Raw genomic sequence first — 18,675 nt, forward strand, 5'->3', positions numbered from 1 at the left:
CCTGAACCCAGGAGGCGGAGGCTGCGGTGAGCCGAGATCGTGCCATTGCACTCCAGCCTGGGTAACGAGCGAAACTGTGTCCCAAAAAAAAAAAAGTAAAACAAAACAAAAAAACTGGCAAAAAAAAGCATTCTTCTAATGAAAAAAAAATTAATAAAAGCTCTGGACCCCAGGTAATGTGATTGGAGTCTCTTTATTTCAATATTTAATGTTACCACTAATGACATCCAAACACTAATAAAATAATGTTTAAGTGTAAATAGGTACAAATTATTTCCCACTAAGCATTTTTGCTATTTGATTAAATATTATAACTCTATACGTGGTTACACTTTGCACTGAAAAGCAAAATAAAGTGAACAGCATTGTAAGAGAAGAACCCATAAATAATTATTTCCCTGAAAAATGACCAGGCCTGAACAAGGTTTATAGCAGAGAAGTCCAATTAGCAAATGTATTTGAATTTGAGACACAATGCTATTTTTATCTCTAATTATTCCCAACTCTCCAATCATTCTATTATAACCAATATACAGGATTGACAGCCAGTTTGAATTTCAGATATGTTAGCAATTCCCTTGCTCTTTTCAGGTCCAAAGGAAGCCTCGGTATATGTTTTCATTGAAGGATTAGGGCCCTCCTTAAACTAGAAATTGTTTCTAAAGGGTTATTATCAGAAAACACAGTTTCGTTTGAAGATGAGCTGAGTCTTGACTACAGGGAAAGGACGCTTGGGGAAAGAGGCGGGGGAGAAGGCCCAGCCTCAGCTACTGGTTGGTTGGGGAAATTAGTATTTTACCAAAAGGCTGCCACCCTTTAACTACCTTTTCTGTATATAGGCTCATGATTTTGCATTCTGATGCTTTCTCTAATGTTTTTCATCATATGCTTCAAAGCTATCATGCAAATTCATTATCTCATAAATCATCGAAGAGACACTACACTTGGAGAACGAGCTTGCAGAAGAGCCTGTGGTTCTTCCCTCACCTTGGTACTCCACTACAGGGAATGCAATCTTTTTCTGTAGTCTGTTAGCAAATACTATACGCTTTGCGGACCATCCAGTCTCTGCTGTAACTAATCAATTCTGCCTTGGCAGAACAAAAGCATTATCACAATACATAAATGAATGAATATGGTTGTATTCCAATAAAACTCTGTTTATGGACACTGAAATAGGAAACCATACACTTTTCAGATGCCACAAAATATTTTTCTTTGGACTTTTTCAGTGGTTTAAAAAGATGTAATAACCACATTTAGCTCATAGCCTGTTCAAAACAGGGAGTGAGCAGAATTTGACCCAGGGGCTGCAGCTTGTTGATGAAGGGCATGCTTATCAAACGTGTAAGGAACAAGCTGGGATGAAGTAAAAAGGAGAGTAACTATGCTAAATGACAAAACTAAAACCAAAAGTTTAGGACAGGCTAAAAAGCAGATTAAAAACCATTAGGATGAGATGGGACAGGAATAACCTAGTCCTAATCCCATCCAATGGGACATTATTTCACTCTGTAAACAGTTTTAGGAATTACAGATCATATAAAAATCTACAACCTCTATGAATGTTACATGGCCTGCATCTCAAGATAATAGACAAAAACATTGAAATCACCACAATATTTATTGAAAGGAAGTACAGAGTAGTGGTTATAGTATAGGTTCAGAAGCTGAGTTCAAATCTCAGCTTCATCAAAGTGTGGCCACATCACTTTGGACAAGTTACTAAACCTCTTTGTGTCTCATTTTCCTCATAAAATGAGATATATACTACCTAGGTTTCTTGTGAGGATTAAATGAGTTAGCACATAGAAAATGCTTAAAATCTAAGTGCTTTAACAGTCAAAAAAGTTTAGCTACTACTTTGCACATTAGTAAGTTAAGCATCTATAACCTAATCCAACCTACAGTGGTAGAAGGCACACAGATGCTTTGGTGAAACTTGTCATATTAAATTTTTTATTTTGAGATACTTGATTCATATACAGTTATAAGAAATAATACAGAGACATCTGTATGCCGTTCATATAGTTTCCCCAATGGGACCATCTTGCATAACTATGGCACAATATTATAACCAGGAAACTGATATTGGTATAATCCAAATTTATTCAGATGTTACCAGTTTTACATGCAGTCAATTGTGTGTGTGTGTGTGTGTGTGTGTGTTTGTGTGTATTTAGTTCTTTGCTAAGCCTATTCTCCAGCAGAAACATCAAGATAAAAAATTAGACCATCAATTCAGTAATTTACATGATACTTGAGGAAGACATCGCAGGCATCCATGAGGTTACACAGTTGAATGTTACTCTGGAGGTATTCATGACCATTGCATGCAGAGATCTGACTCTGCCATTTCTTCTTTCCTTCTTCATCCTCTACTTACCCCCAACCCTCAACCTTCACTCTGAAATGAAGACCTAAGATACATAAGTAGGGAGATCAAAAAACAAAACTTATTTTCTTCATAGTTCACACCAAACTATTAAAAGAAAAGTAGAAGTCTTAATCCTTTTGATACAGATGTGCAACTGCATTTTGTCATCACACCAAGAAGCCTTTGAGACTGGACTCCATTTCACTCCAAACTGGGCAAGGTGATTTGATCAACAAGAGCAGAGAAGGCCCTGCACACTTGCTGAGCTCCACTGTACAGATCCATGTTTACTGAAGACTCCGGGCCTGAAGTCAACAAACAGGAGAGTCAGAGAAACGTGCCTATAAGTTCTCACAAAGATCTTGATAAAGCTCTCACATGGAGAAGAAACAGAATCTATTTTTTCCTCAGTTCTTGAGGACAGTGCCCTTAAGTTAGCTAGCAAATAAGATGGCTGTTATTTACCACGATCAATACTATGAATTCAGCCAGGCATAGGTTCTTATGAAGCATTTTCCCACAGCTCCTAGCACAAATCGGAGTAGCCAGAAAGCCTACGATTGGCTCCAGAACTCTGGTGTATATCAAAATCACCTGGAGAGTGTTAAAACAGATTGCTGGACCTCACCTACAGAGTTCAGATTCTGTTCAGCTGGGACGGAGACCAAGTATTTATATGTATTGTTAAGTTCCCAGGTGATACTGATGCAGCCAATCCAGACACCACACTTTGAGTAACAGGGCTCTACTGTGACCTGATTAATGGTTTGAGTGGCCTCTACGATCTGTTGTACTAGGGACTGTGGTGTAGAAACATCTAAAATTTGGCAGGTATCAACTAAAATTTTGATATGCATAGTCTTTAACTTAAACAGTTCTGTCTTTAGGAATTGATCTTACAAACATACTTACATTTGCACATAGAGATATATATTATAAGGATATGTACCAAAGTATTTTTGTGATAATAAAAATTGGAAGCAACTTAATTATATACCAATAAATAAATTATGGTACATTTACACCCTGGGATATTATGCAGCATTTTAAAAACGACATTTCTCAATGTCTAAGATATTGAACAAGTGAAGAAGGCAAAAGCATAGTATAATCTAACTTATGTTGAAAAAGTAGAGACATACATATGTGCACAGAAAACAGTTTGAAGGAAACTGACTAAACTGTTAATAGTGGATACCTCTGAAAAACAGGTCGGAGGGAATGAAGAGCATGATGATGAATTCATTTTTTAAAAAATCTGTGTACTTAGCATTTTAATTTACAATAAACATGCAGTATTACATTATTTGTGTAATTAATAAAAAGATAAGATCACAGGAAATGAAAACATGGACAGATTTATTTTGTTAGTTGTTTACTTTTTAGCTACGTAATTTATATTGTGGGTCCATCTGTGCTGTTTTTTGTTGAACATAAGGAGGGAGGGTTCATGATTTTTAATTCCACTTATCCTCCAATACTGTTCCAGAGGACCTTGACTAAATAATATTTTATTGTCTCACTAACAAACCTTGTCCAGAAGCAAACTTATTTTAAGACATTGTTTCTCAGACCACAGTGATAAAAACTTAAAATACAGCAATAATAAATAGGAAAGCCATAATCAATTTCATATATTGTAATTTTTCTTATTGTTATTTGTTGTTTTCTTTTTCAGCTCTAGTCCCTTGAAATATTAAAAATAGGCAAAGACATGCACCTAACACCTAGCATGTTGCTTGGCATATACTTGGGATTAAATAAATGTAAGGACTGAATTAATATAGCACATAGGTAGAGGCCTAATGAGATGTTAGATGGAATACTTACGAAATTGGCAGTCCAGAGAAAATCACAATGACAAAATAATTCACTTAAATGTAATTAAAAGTCTATCTAGCATTCAAATAAATCAGGGATGTGAGAAGAGGCTACAAGAATGATAGATGTAGAAATGAAAAAGTATTAGGTTTTTTAGTCTATGTTCACTCTTCTGGGCAACCAGAACACTGAGCCCATATCTTATATACGATAATTAATGAAGCAAGCCAATATGTATTGAATAGCCACTCTGTACTAAGACCTTTCCCTTGAGCTCCAGATTGTACATGTTAATTGCCTGTCTCATGTCTTCATTTGGATGTTTCTCAGGCAACTCACAATATGTTCAAAACAGAACTCTTGATTTGCCAACTGCGTAACAGTTTTCCCAGCTTTCCCCATGGCAGTAAGTGTATCACTGCGTGTTCAGGGCCACACTATCATCTCTTGGCTAGACTATAGTAGGCTCTTACCTTGTCTCTTTGCTCACCCCTTGCCTTTCTCTAAGTCACTCTCCACACAGTGCCAGAATGTTTTAAAAATATAAACATATCCCACTTCAAAATAAATGCCCAGCACCAAGCACAGTGCTTGGCACATAGCAAATGCTTGATTAATATTTGTTGAATGAATTTATTAGTGATTGAAAGATGAACCAACTAGATATGTTTTTCTGCCTTCGTGGAGCTTTAAATACTGGAAGTCTATCTTTTTCCATTAATTGCTTCCATCTATATATGTGTCTATATCTATATCTGTCTATCTATGTATGAAGCAATGAATATAGTTAATCTTTGAACAACATGGGTTTTAACTGTGTGATCCCACTAATACGTGGATTTTTTCCACCTCTGCCACATCTGAGAAAGCAAGAACAACCCTCTTCTAACTCCTTCTCCTCAGCCTACTCAACCAAAAAATGATAAAGATGAAGACCTTTATGATGATCTATTTCCAGTTAACGAACAGTAAATATATTTTTTCTTCCTTATGATTTCCTTAAAACATTTTCTTTTTCTAGCTTACTTTATTGTAAGAATGCAATATATAATACATATAACATACACAATACTTGTGAATCAACTGTTTATTTTACTGGTAAGGCTTCTGTTCAACAGTAGGCTATTAGTAGTTAAGTTTTAGGGGAGTCAAAAGTTATATGCTGATTTTTGGCAGCATGGAGGGTCAGGGTCCTTAACTTTTACATTGTTCAAGGGTCAACTGTGTATCCATTACTATTCCGGTAAACATTTCTGGGATTCCCAGGCACATTTGAGATTACCTTCTAAACAAATGAGATACAAATAAAATTCTCTCCTGACCTTGGTCATTTCCTTAGAATTTGCTAAATTTGAAGTTTCATTTTCTGATTACTTAAAATAATAGTTTTGAGTGATGGTTCTAGATGGGGACAAAAGGAACAGGAATAAACCTCCTGCTCCCCACCTCTAACCATGCATCATACATATAACATCATGGCATGTGCAAATAGAGATCATTTTGCTTGTTCCTTTCTGAGATGCCTCTTCTTTTTTTTTTTCTTGTCTAATTACTCTGGCTAGGACTTCCAGTGCTATGTTGAATAGAAGTAGTGAAAATAGGCATCCTTGCTTTGTTCTTGATCTTAAAGAGTAAACTTCAGCTTTTCACCTTTAAGAAAACGGAATATGTTGTTAGCTGTGTGCTTTTCATATTTGGACTTCGTTATGTTGAAGTAATTTCCTTCTATTCCTAGTTTTTTGAGAGTTTCTCATGAGAGTGTACTGAATTCTGTAACATGCTTTTTTCCTGTATCTATTGTGATTGTGTGATTTTTTTTTTTTTTTTTTTTTTTTTTTTTTTTGTTTTTTTTTTTTTTTTTTTTTTTTTTTTTTTTTTTTTTTTTTGAGACAGAGTCTTGCTCTATTGCTAGGCTGGAGTGCAGTGGTGTGATTATAACTCACTGCAACTCCTGGGCTCAAGTGATTCTCTCGTCTCAGTCTCTTGAGTAGCTAGGATTATAGGCATGTTTCATCATGCCCATCTAAATTTTCTTTTTCTTTGATACAGGGTCTTGCTCTGTTACCCAGGCTGGAGTGCAGCAGTGCAATCAGAGCTCACTGCAGCCTTGAACCTCCAGGTTCAGGCCATCCTCCTGCTTCAGCCTCTTGAGTAGCTGGGACATACCAACATATCCAGCTATTTAAAACAAACTTTTTTTTGTAGAGATAGGGTCTTGACAAGTTGCTCAGGCTGGTCCCCAACTCCTGGTCTCAATTGGTCCTCCCACCTCCACCTCTGAAAGCACTGGGATTATAGGCATGAGCCACCAAGCCTGGCCATTGATTTCTTCTTTGACTCATTGGTTGTTTAAGAAAGTTTTCCTTCTGCTATTAATTTCTAGTTTTATTTCACTGTGGTTGGAAAAATTATTTGGTATGATTTCAATCTTAAATTTGTTAAGAATTGTTTTATGAATTAACATATGATCTATCCCAGAAAGTGTTCCACGTGTGCTGGAAAAGAATGTATATTCTGCACTATTGGGTGAAATAGTCTTAATATGTCTCTTAGGCCTATATGGTTTATTGTGTTGTTCAAGTCTACTATTTACTTATTGACTTTCTGTCTGGAGGTTTTATTCATTATTGTAAGTGGTTTATTGAAGTCTCCTACTATTATTATATCACTGTCTATTTCTCCCTTCAGTTTTGTCAATGATTGCTTTATATATTTAGGTGCTCTGATGTTTGGTGTATACATTATTATAATTGTTATATCTTCTGGGTAAATTGATACTTTTATCATTATGTAATGACTTCTTTGTCACTTGTGTGAGTTTCTGACCTAAAGTCTATTTTGTCTGATATAACTATAGCCACCCCTGCTATTTTTTGAATATCATTAACATATAATATCTTTTTCCATACTTTCATTTTCAGCCTTTGTGTCCTTAAATCTGAAGTGAGTCTTTTGTAGACAGCATAGCCTACAAAAGTGAGTCTTTTTCTTCAACCCATTCAGCAACTGTATGTATATCTTTTGATTGGAGGCTTTAATCCATTTACATTTAAGGTAATTATGGATAGGGGAGGACAATTTTGCCATTTTGAGAGTTGTTCCCTGTTCATCTTTTAGTTGTATTGCCCCTTTTCTCCGAGTTTGCTGTCTTTTTTTGTTTTTATATGATTTAATTCATTTTTTTCTTTTGTGCAGCTTTGACAGCCATTACGTTTGCACTTACTATGAGACTTATATAAAACATCTTATAGTAATAGCAGCCTATTTTGGATGATAATAACTTCAATTGCATTCAGAAAGTTTTCACTTTTAGTCCCCATACCCTTTTCTTGTTTGTTTCTTTTTGTTTTGTTGTTGTTGTCATTTTAAAGATGGGATCTTGTTATCTTGCCTAGAATGGAGTGCAGTGGTGTGATTAGCTCATTGTAACCTCAAAAACCAAAGCTCAAGTGATCCTCCCTTCTCAGCCTCCTGAGTAGGTATGACTATGGCATGCATCACCACACCTGGATAATTTTTAAATTTTTTTGTAAATATGTGGTCTCACTATGTTGCTCAGGCTGTTCTTGAACCATTAGCTCCAAGCAATTCCCTGACTCAGCCTCTCAAAGAGCTGGGACTACAGGTGTGAGCCAGCACAGGCAGCCCACATTTTGTTATTGATATCACAATTTACATATTTTTGTATTTTATGTTCATTAACATATTTTAATGTTATTTTAAATACTTGAGTCTTTTAACTTTTATATTATTATTAAAATTATTTACATACCACTGTTTTCATATTATAGTATTCTGTATTTCCTGTGTCTATTTACCTTTTCTAATGAGTTTTTGGGTATAGTATTTTTGATTGACAGTTTTTTTTCCATTCAGCGCTTTGAATATATCATCCCATTTCTGTGAGGTTTCTGATGTAAAAACTGTTACAATCTAAGAGTTTCTTTGTACGTGGTAAGTCACTTCTCTTGCCACTTTCAAAATTCTCTTTTGTGTTTGACTTTTGACATCTGATTATAATGTGTCTCAGAGTTGAAGTCTTTCAGTTCATCTAATTCAGGGTCTGTTAGGGTTCTTGGATCTGGATATCCATTTTCTTTCCCAAATTGGAGAAGCTGTTGTCCTTGTTTATTTGAATAAGCTTTCTGACCCTTTCTTTCTCCTCTGCTTCTACAACTCCCATATTGCAAATATTGGTCTGCTTATTGGCATCCCATATGTCCCTTAAACTGTCATCACTCTTTCTTCTTTTTTCCCTTTTCTTCAGATAATTTCAAATGCTCTGTCTTTGGGTTTGCTAATTTTTCTGCTTGATCTAGTCTGCTGTTGAACAATTCCATTGACATTTTTAGTTCAGTTATTTGTTATATTCTTCAGCTCCAAGACTATTGTTTGGTTCTTTTAAAAATTTTTCTATCTCTGCTGAAATTCTCATTTTGTTCATGTAATGTTCTCCTGAGCTCATTGGGCATCTTTATGATGATTAGTTTGTATTCTCTGTCAGGTAATTCAAATACTACCATTTCATATGGGTCCATTTTGGAGCTCTGTCTTATTTGTTGGACTATGTTTCTCTGTTACTTCTTCTTTACTCTTTATGTTAGTATCTGTGCAATAGAAAAAAATAACTATCTCTCTTAGTCTTCAAAATTGGCCTCATATAGAAGACCCTCAGCAAAGCCTGGTCAGAGATTCTGGAGGGCTTCTCAAACCTTCATACTAGTTTCAGCTGCCTTTTGTTTTTAAGCATCTCTCAGGCATCTAGAATATGATGGGTCTTGTCAGTAATTTGAGACAGGTTAGATAGAAGCCCAGCTCCTTGGAGAGCCACCAGAAGAGTTAGAAGGTTGTATGCATGGTCCAATTGTCTCCCACCCAAGTGAGAAGCTGGGATATGGGTTTTATTTTCCTGCTTGCTTTGCATTGAGCCTGTTGTAAAAACTATGGCAAGTGTTTTCATGCTGGTCCAAGATACCATTTTCGTTCTCAAACCATGCCCTCCTAATATCATCACTCTACTCCTCTGTCTTGACTTCTCATCACTGAAACCCATAGTGGCAAATGAATAGTAAAAAAAGATGGAAAAAGAAGCTGGAAAAATAACTTAGTAGATGTATGCAAGAAATTTTACTATCAAATGGAAACAAAATAGTTTAATAATACACTAAAACAAGAGGATTCTCTCTCTCTCTCTCTTTTTTTTTTTTTTTTTTTTTTGCCATAACAGAAGCAAGGAACAGTAGATACCTTTCCAAATTTATTTTTTTACTGCAATTTTTAGCCAAATTATTCACTACTGATTTTCAATCCAAAGTTTGGAATTTAAAGAGGTTTGTGTGACTTCTATACAACTTTCTCTTTTCCATTAAGCTCTCATAGTCTCTTGAAATCACATTATCTACTTAGCTAATGTCAACAACTGCCCCAAACTGATCATTAGGTTTGCTGTTTTAGTCTTATTAAGCCTTTAAATATATAGGGCTTATCTTAATTTTTAAAATGTGTTGGCTTACTAGAAAAGCTACAACCCAAAATGAAATCAACTGCTAAGATAATGACCACACTGGATAAATATATTGACATTCTGAGTAAATTTTAATCTGCTACAAACAGTAGATCTTTCTAATTCTCTAAACAATTCTCAAATTTAAAAAACTGGATCAGTAGGGTGATTAGAAACTTCTTGCTATTACCTGATGCATCCATGATAGAGACAGAAGTAAACAAAAGTACCTTGATTTAGCTTGTTTCACTTTCCACATCTTCATCCATGTGGTTATCATAGTTCTGGCTCTGATTAAGTTTGGTATAATTTTGGTAAGTATGCATAGATTATATTTAAATTATGAAGTATATTTTAATAATCCATATTGCCAATGACTAAGTGAAGTTTGAAAATAGGATCACATTCAATATCAAATTGAATAATGATATAAACATAATTAGAAATAATTGAGTGAGGAATGATATATGAGCAAAACCTTAGCCATGAAGGTTAATATAGTTTCTCATGTTTAAATGCCTCAAGGAAATAAAACTAACAAGAAGCGAAAATGAAATTTTAAATCTGAACAATTAATATTTGTTGAATTGTTGTAAGGAATGGAATACTATAATAAAAAAAGTGTACCATTCTGCTCATGTCATATGCACATTTGTATAATCATGCATACTTCCTGCAGAAACATCTCAATGGTTCTATTGAGATTGTGAGTGAAAGCATTAAGTAAATATTTTGAGACTTTTAAAAGTATTTTCTATAAGGTTTGATAATGCTAATTGCATATTTATACATTATTGCATCAATTGAATTTAGAAATATACTTTACCTTTTTATAATTTTCCTTTTAATGATGTGACATATACACACACACACACACACACACACACACACACACACATATCTTGATAAAGTCACTTGAAATATGAGTGAATCTTTTAGCTTTAAGTATTAAACTGCACAAATGTTGGGATACTGTCTTCCAAATACGTGTAGTAGGTTAGTCTATGAGGAATCTAAAATGTGCAATCAAGCCACTACATCTGTGAGGGTTGACCCAATACAACATTTTAGAAATCATCAGCTTTCTCCAGCTCATTTAGAGAAACAAAAATAAAAAAAAATAAAAACAACATTAATATGTCAAAGACTAAAAAAATTTCTATAAAGTCCAAACTTTTTGGTGAAATTTTCCTAAAAAGGTCAAGTGGATATTGACTTTGCTTTGAATACTCATCATGACCCCAAGGATGTTTAGATGGAAATGCAGTGGGTGGACTTTTGTGTCAGCTTAAGAATCAGGCACAAAGTGTTCCCATCCCTTGCTCAGGCAATTTGAGCATACTTCTGGCGTATTTCTGAACTTGTTTTTGTTAATACAAAGATTATAACTCCAACTCAATTTACTGTAGAGCATTTTTGAATCACCAAATAGTTTATTGAGCTGATTCTACCAAGTTCTATGTAAAGCTGACATTATCATGTAATCAGTTTATAGCCCTCCAACAGTCATAGGCTGAAATGTGCCCCCCTCCTACCCCAAATTTATATATTGAAGCCCTAAACCCCAGTGCTTCAAAATGTGACAATATTTGGAGATAGGTCTTTAAAGACATAATTAAGTTAATATGAAGTCATTAGGATGGTCCCTAATCCAGTATAACTGGCATTTTTATAAAAAGAAGAGATTTGGACATACACATAGACATACATAGAGGGAAGGCCATATAAAGGCATGGCCACAGCTGTCTGCAAGCCCAGGAGAGAAATCTCAGAAGAAACCAACACTGCTAACACACTGATCTTGGACTTCCGGCCTCCAGGACTGTGAGAAAATATATTTTGATTCTTCATTTAAGCCATTGAATCTGTGTTACTGTGTTATAGCAGCCCCAGCAAACTAATGCACCAACTCAGAAATATTTTGAGAAGGTCTCCTCTGATGCAAAAACACATGAGAATTTTATCCTTCATTTTATCATAAATCTGTAGATGATCACTCCAACATAAGACATCTTAGGCTTTCTTAGAAAGAAATTTATATACAGTTGACCCTTCAACAATACAGGTTTGAACTTGTATGGGTCCAAATCCACTTATATGTGAATTTTCTTCTCTCCCTACCACTCCTAGAACAGCAAGACCAACACTTCCTTCTCCCTATTCCCCTCCTCAGCCTACTCAACATGAAAATAATGAGGATGAAGACCTTTATAATGATCCACTTCCACTTAAATATATTTATCTCTCTATGATTTTAAAAACATTTTCTTGTTTCTATCTTTATTATAAGAATACAGTATATAATACACATGACATGCAAAATGTGTGTTAATCAACTGTTTATGTTAATTGGCAAGGCTTCCAGTCAACAGCAGACTATTAATAGTTAAAGTTTGGGAGAGTAAAAGTTACATGCAAATTTTTTCAACTGTGCAGGAAACCAGCACCCCTAAACCCTGCATCATTCAAGACTCGTGTGTGTGTGTGTGTGCATGTGCATGCACGTGTGTATACATAGTTCCTGACTTATGATGGACTGACCATTTTTTAATTTTATGATGGTGCAAAAGTGATATGTGTTTCGTAGGAAATAATACTTCAAATTTTGAATTTTGAACGTTTCCCAGGCTAGCAATGTGTGTTATCTTGTGAAGCTGGGCAGCAGTGAGCCAAATGATCAGCAGTGTACTCCACAGTGTATTATATTTAATGAATTATATGAGCTATTCAATACGTTATTACAAAATAACCTTTGTGTTTGATGATTTTGGCGAACTGTAGGCTAATGTAAGTGTTCTGAGCAGATTTAAGGTAGGTTATGTTAAGTCATAATGTTTGGTAGGTTAGGTATAGTGAATGCATTTTCTACTAACAATATTTTCAACTTCCATTGGGTTTATCAAGATGTAACCCCATTGTAAGCTGAGAAGCATCTCTCTATATATATATTTAAGGTAGGTTAGGTTAAGCCATAATGTTTGGTAGGTTAGGTATACTGAACGCATTTTCTACCTAACAACATTTTCAACGTACATTGGGTTTATCACGATATAACCCCATTGTAAGCTGAGAAGCATCTCTCTATATATATGTAAAGATAACAAAACACCCTAATGAGAAATAAGACAGTGGCATGCCAAGACAGAAGCAATAACTATAGCAAAGAATGGTCTTTTTTAAAGATTTCAGAATTTAGCAATGAATCATAGCGTATGGAGGAGATAATAATGATGATATTACTTATAATATAGAAACCATAATCAATTCTCCCTAGAAAGAGCACTACAATATTATCCCCATTTTTAAATGTGACATAGGCTGCCCAGGTATATGTTATTTAGGGATACTGATATTAATAACAATATTTTAGATACTGATACGAATATATAGATATTAGTATCTATACTAATATTTTAGATACTAATACTAATAGATACTGATACTAATAACAATATTTTGCAATAACAAAATAACAAGCATTTACTGAGTGCTCACTATGTGCCAAGTTCTATAATGAAGTCTCACATGGTTTATCACCTTCACTGCTCACAACAGCCCTATGAATGAGGTAATATGAGAAATCAAGTTCAGAGATGCTACTGATAACCAATAGATTCAGAGAACTGCTATATACTAGATGAATTGGAGTTGTTGGGCTGTTATAAAATCAAGTTTTTGAAAGGCAACTTGAATCCTTAGCAATCACAATGTCTATGGATAGTGAAAGCCTTACCTGACGGCATTTCTAGATTGAAGGCATTCATAAGTCTTGACAATAGTTCTTGCAGTTCCTCTTCCTCCAGCTCATCCTTTCTCTCCTTGATGTTACCTGCTTCTTTCCTTTCCACAGCTGCCACAGCAGGACTGCTCATTTCATCAGGAGCCTTTTTGGGGGTATCTGGCTTCAGTCCCTCCTGACAACTGGGTAGGGCGCTAATGACTTTTTTCAGCATCATTTGTGTGTGACTTTGTGCTCTGGTGCTGTGCAATGTGGTCTCTGGTGATTTTGGATTTTGCAGAGCATGCTCTGCATTTGTGTGACTTCTGTGACTTCTGTCAACCTCCTCAGGATTAGGAACAGGTTCCCATCTTGAACCATCTTCGGTGGCATTCTTGATCTGCAAATAATCCCCTCTCTTTGGAACTTTTTCAGTTGGAGAATGGTCAACCTTGGTCTCCACACCGTGAAAGGAAGAAGATGAAGGATGGGGTGGCTGCAACCTTGCCTGGGATTACAGGTAAAGAAAACTTTATGAAGAAATTAACATTTATCTTACCTTTTCGTAAATGCATTATATTTCAACATTCCAACAGAGCATTCTAATACAAGACTTTTCTTTCTCCTCTGAAAATATATTATCATTACTATTAATTTTAATTTATGCTGCTAATTCTATGTCAACATAAAACTCTCTACAAGAGTTGGAACAGCTCAAGTTCTAAAATAACAGAGGGAATAATTACAAGAAATTTAAGAAAATTCTAGGTTCTAAAAAGCCCAGGTTCTAAAAATATCTTAAGGAATTTCTGAAAACATAAGCATATATGAATTGACAGATTAAAATCATTACAATAAAGCAGGTTTATAATAATCTTTCTGGTAGGTATGTTGTGAGGGGCTTCACAGTAAGCCACAGGTATAAAATCTAGAGATGTGCACCTTGTGAAGCACTGTTCTCAATGTGTGGCCCGCAGACCCTAGAAGATCCCCAAGACTCTTCTAGGGGTTTGCGAAGTCAAAATTATGTTCATAAGGACACTCAGATATGATTTGTTTATTGTATTGACATGTGCACTGATGATGCAAGATCAGTAAGTAAAGCTGCTGGTTCTTTAGCATGAATCAAGACAGCGACATCAAACAGCCCTAATTATCAGGGTATTCTTCACCCTCATTCACTAGCAGTGAAAAAAAAAAAAGCCAGTTCTGCTTAACAACACCTTTGATGGAATAGACAAATTTCTTAGTTTAAAAAATATTAACAAGTCTTTTAAATATTTTGTGTGATAACGTGTGAAGTGTGCATAAGACACTTCTAATGTGTACTGAAATAAAAGAGTTGCCTATGTGTCAAAGAAAGACTGACAGATTATGATTATTCAGACTTGGGTATTTGTCAGTTCCTCAGAAATGAACAAAGCAAGAATGCCACTGCAAGGAAAACAATTAGCAGTATTTGCTGTCAGTTATAACAGTTAAGGCTGGGTGCCGTGGCTAATGTCTGTAATCCCAGTACTTTGGGGGGTTGAGATGGGAGGATTGCTTGTGGCTAGGAGTTCAAGACCAGTCTGGACAACATAGTGAGACCCTCCTTGCTACAAAAAATTTAAAAATTAGCTCAGTGTGCTGACATGAGCCTGAGATCTTAGCTAGCCATGAGGTTGAGGTGGGAGGATTGCTTGAGCTCCAGGAGTTCAAGGCTGCAGTGAGCTGTGATCTTGCCGCTGCACTCCAGCCTGGGTGACAGAGCAAGACCCTGTCTAAAATATATATTGACATGCATAAAAAAGCAGGCTTTCAAGCAAAAATTAGAATTTTGGAAAACTTGCATCTACCACCATGAGCTTGATAGCTTTCCATTTCTTAAACAATTTTTAATGAGATTAGTAGTGACATTAATGAATGTGAATTTTTTGATCCTGTTTAATAAAATGAATGAGCATTAGGACATTCAGCATAGCTCGATGAACCAATATTTTCCAAATGATCAATGTATAGTGTTACACATTCATGCACGGCTAGGTGACCCATTCAAAGACCATATAAGAACGCTGAATATTAATGAAACAGTGTGACATAAATATGGTTTCAGGTTCCATATGGAAACTATCCTTTAAGAAGCTGTCCTCTATCATGTTTTGGGCTAGTATAAAAGAGAAGTATTTCTCAGTATCTGAAAGGCTATTAATATACTCATCTCTCTTTCAATTGCAAATCTGTGTGAGGCCTGATTTCTTCAGATACTTCAACCAAAACACATTGCAGCAGATTGATTGCTGAAGTGGTTACAGAAATTTAGCTGTCTTTTATTAAGCCAGGTATTTAAAGAGATTTGTGAAAAATGTAAAGCAATGCCACTCCCCTAAGGTTTTTAGAAAAACGTGTTGTTTAAAAATGTTATCTATATATTTAATGGGCTTATTAATTTTATGTTTTAGATAGTGAATACATTTTAACTTCTCAGTTTTAATTTGCATTAATTTTGTTACTTATTTCACTTATTTAACAATTCAGTTTTAATCTCATTAACTTTATTCTTTAATTTTATTAATTTAATTTTCATTAATTAATTTTCATTTTGTTTCTGTGGTTATGTCTATAACAATAGATATAGATACAAATAGATATAACCACAGAACCAAAATCCCCTTGGGGTTCTCAAATATTTGTAAGAATGTACAAAGAATCCTGAGACCAAAAGGTTAAAAAACTGATGCTATAAAGAATCACTTTGCCCCAAAGTCTATTGTTCCCAAATGGTACAGATCTTGTTGTCTTTCAATGACACTACCTTCATGGAGGAATAGGATATAGCTTGGAGGATGGAAGTGGGAGGTCAGGGTATGGGGAGAGGACTCAAGGGAAGAGGCTGATCAAGGTAAGGTGGGAAGCTCCTCTCTTGGCTGAAGGACTCAAGGTTAGATTTCCAGGTGGTCCAGATGGCCAGTGCCTCTCACATTTTATACCTGTAGGTCCTGTCTTATCTGCTGTAGCTTGGTCCATAGACTATCCTGGTTGGTTTTGAGTCTGTGAATCTTTGTTTCAAATTGGCAACTTCTTTCTTCCCGGGAGGTGTATATAGCTTGCAGCTTGTCTTTGTATTGGTTTAACTGTTTTTTAAGAAGCCTGAAAATAGAACAGATGTGAGTGGTTTGGAAGGGTAAGGTGCCAGCACACTAATTAGAGCCCTGGTAAGATGTATTTCAGTCCTCCTTGTGAAAAAAGATGCTGGAAAACCCTGTGCCTCAACTGTTTTGTTTTTGTTTTGAGATGGAGCCTTGCTCTGTCACCCAGGCTAGAGAGTGCAGTGGCATGATGTAGGCTCACTGCAACCTCTGCCTCTTGGGTTCAAGTGATTCTTCTCAGTCTCCTAAGTAGTTGGGATTACAGGTGCGTGCCACCACACCCGGCTATTGGAAAACCCTGTGCTCAACTGTTATCTCACATCGATCAATACTGTTGACATTTTGTTCATCATGTGCAGCTGCCTTTGTGTATATTATGGATACAATTCCACTAAGCATTCCACTGGCTTTAGAAGTACTTCAGAAAACTCGCCAGGCATATTACAGGTTACTTTTGACAGCTTGCCTCTACTGGCTAATTAAATAGGAATATTGACTTTGTACTTTATCCTTTGTCTAGAAATACTCCATTCAGAATGATAGTGCACCCATCATGGCTGACCAGGAACACAGGGAGGAAGAATATTGCAATTGATGGATTGTGTGTCTACTTTGGCTTCTCTTTCTGTCAAGTTGTTCATTGGTTTAAGAATGAACTGAGAAGCTGGGTGCACTCATTCATGGGTGTGTGTGTGTGTGTGTGTGTGTGTGTGTGTGTGTAATCCCAGTGCTTTAGGAGGCCAAGCTGGGGCATCCCTTGAGGCCAGGAAATTGAGACCAGCCTGACCCCATACACACACACACACACACACACACACACAAATTAGCCGAGTGTGGTGGCACCTGTAGTCACAGCTACTTGGAAAGCTGAGGCAGGAGGATCACTGGAGCCCAGGAGTTAGAGGGTACAAAGAGATATAACCGCACCACCACTCTCCAGCCTGGCTAACAGAGCGAGACCCTGTCTCTGAAAAAACACATGAACCGGGTAGTCGGGTTAGGGCAATTCTTTAAAACAAAAGGCAGGCTATGTTGCTCATCTACTCAGAACCCTCCAGGGGTTCCCCTCCTCATTTAGAGTAAAAGGAAGTCCTTATAGAGGTGGCCAAGCCCCACAAAGATGGCACAGACCCCACTTCCGTCTCTGACCTCATCTCTCACTTTCCAGCTTATTCATTGCCCTGTTCCCAGCTTCAGGCTCCTCTTTGAATATCCCAGGCCTGTTCCCCGCTTAGAATCTGCTCTTCAACTCCCTCTGCCTGGACACTCTTTCCTCCCCAGGTCATTGCTCAGTTCCCTCACTCACCTCCTTCAAGTCTTTGTTCACAAGGTGCCTTTTCAGAAGTGCCCTTCTCTGACTGCCCTACTTGAATCCACAAACGACAACCCCAACCTCTCCTCCAGCATGGCCAAACTCTTCCCTTCTTTATTTGTCTCTGTGGCTTTTCACTATGTCTACATGTCTACAGAGCCTGCACAGTCCAGCCTACAAACTTCTAGACAGCCATGCAGTGACATAATACATGCTTTACTTATTATTTTACTTATATACTCTATTCCTTACTTAATTGCTTATTGTCTCTTTATTTTGGCAATTTTGCATGTGTGTGTGTGTGTGTGTGTGTGTGTGTGTGTGTATGTTGCCATGTCTTCTGGCCGAGGCATAAAATAGTTTCTATCATATAGTAGGTTTACAACTAAAATTGTTTAAATAAAGTAATTTTATTTGATCACTCGTGTTAGCATATTTGTGAAATTTGTGGAAATTGGCCATCTGGTATGAAATGCAATAATTCTGTGCTTTAGAACCTGTGAAATTCCTAACTGCACAGAGCCTGGGGAGTTCTTGAAATTTAGTTTGGGCTCCCATGCAAAGCAGGCATCTCTGAAAGATAGCCCTCTAACTTCCAAGACAGTCATACTCGGGTGAAACAGGAACCTGACTCCAAAATCCTTGCTAGTAATAGGAGTTTCAGGTATAACTTTATGATGGGTTTCTCAGACAGCAGTGAGCCCAGGGGTTTCACACAGCCAACAACCAAGAAGTATTCTCAGTCAGCCTGTCTAGACACCGTTTTCTGGACCTAATGTGTTGTGTTTGTTATGACAACTAACAAGAGGTGTCAGG

The 18,675-nt window shown here is 36.4% G+C and overlaps 1 protein-coding gene across 1 annotated transcript in view; it reads right to left on the bottom strand.

The window, feature by feature from the left end:
- Positions 1-1,952: 1,952 nt before the first annotated feature.
- The window catches only part of DYTN (dystrotelin), a 72,470-nt gene continuing 55,747 nt past the window's right edge, over positions 1,953-18,675 (bottom strand). Inside the window, exons 10-12 of the mRNA XM_037741498.1 lie at positions 16,389-16,548; positions 13,435-13,927; positions 1,953-2,682 (exon numbers count right to left, since the gene is read on the bottom strand). Of these exons, the coding sequence (XP_037597426.1) occupies positions 2,579-2,682; positions 13,435-13,927; positions 16,389-16,548 (757 nt within the window). The 3' untranslated portion in view covers positions 1,953-2,578. The remainder of the gene's footprint in view (positions 2,683-13,434; positions 13,928-16,388; positions 16,549-18,675) is intronic.

This window comes from Cebus imitator, unplaced genomic scaffold, assembly GCF_001604975.1.
Source record: "Cebus imitator isolate Cc_AM_T3 unplaced genomic scaffold, Cebus_imitator-1.0 Scaffold101, whole genome shotgun sequence".
In the NCBI taxonomy this organism is placed as follows: Eukaryota; Metazoa; Chordata; class Mammalia; order Primates; family Cebidae; genus Cebus; species Cebus imitator.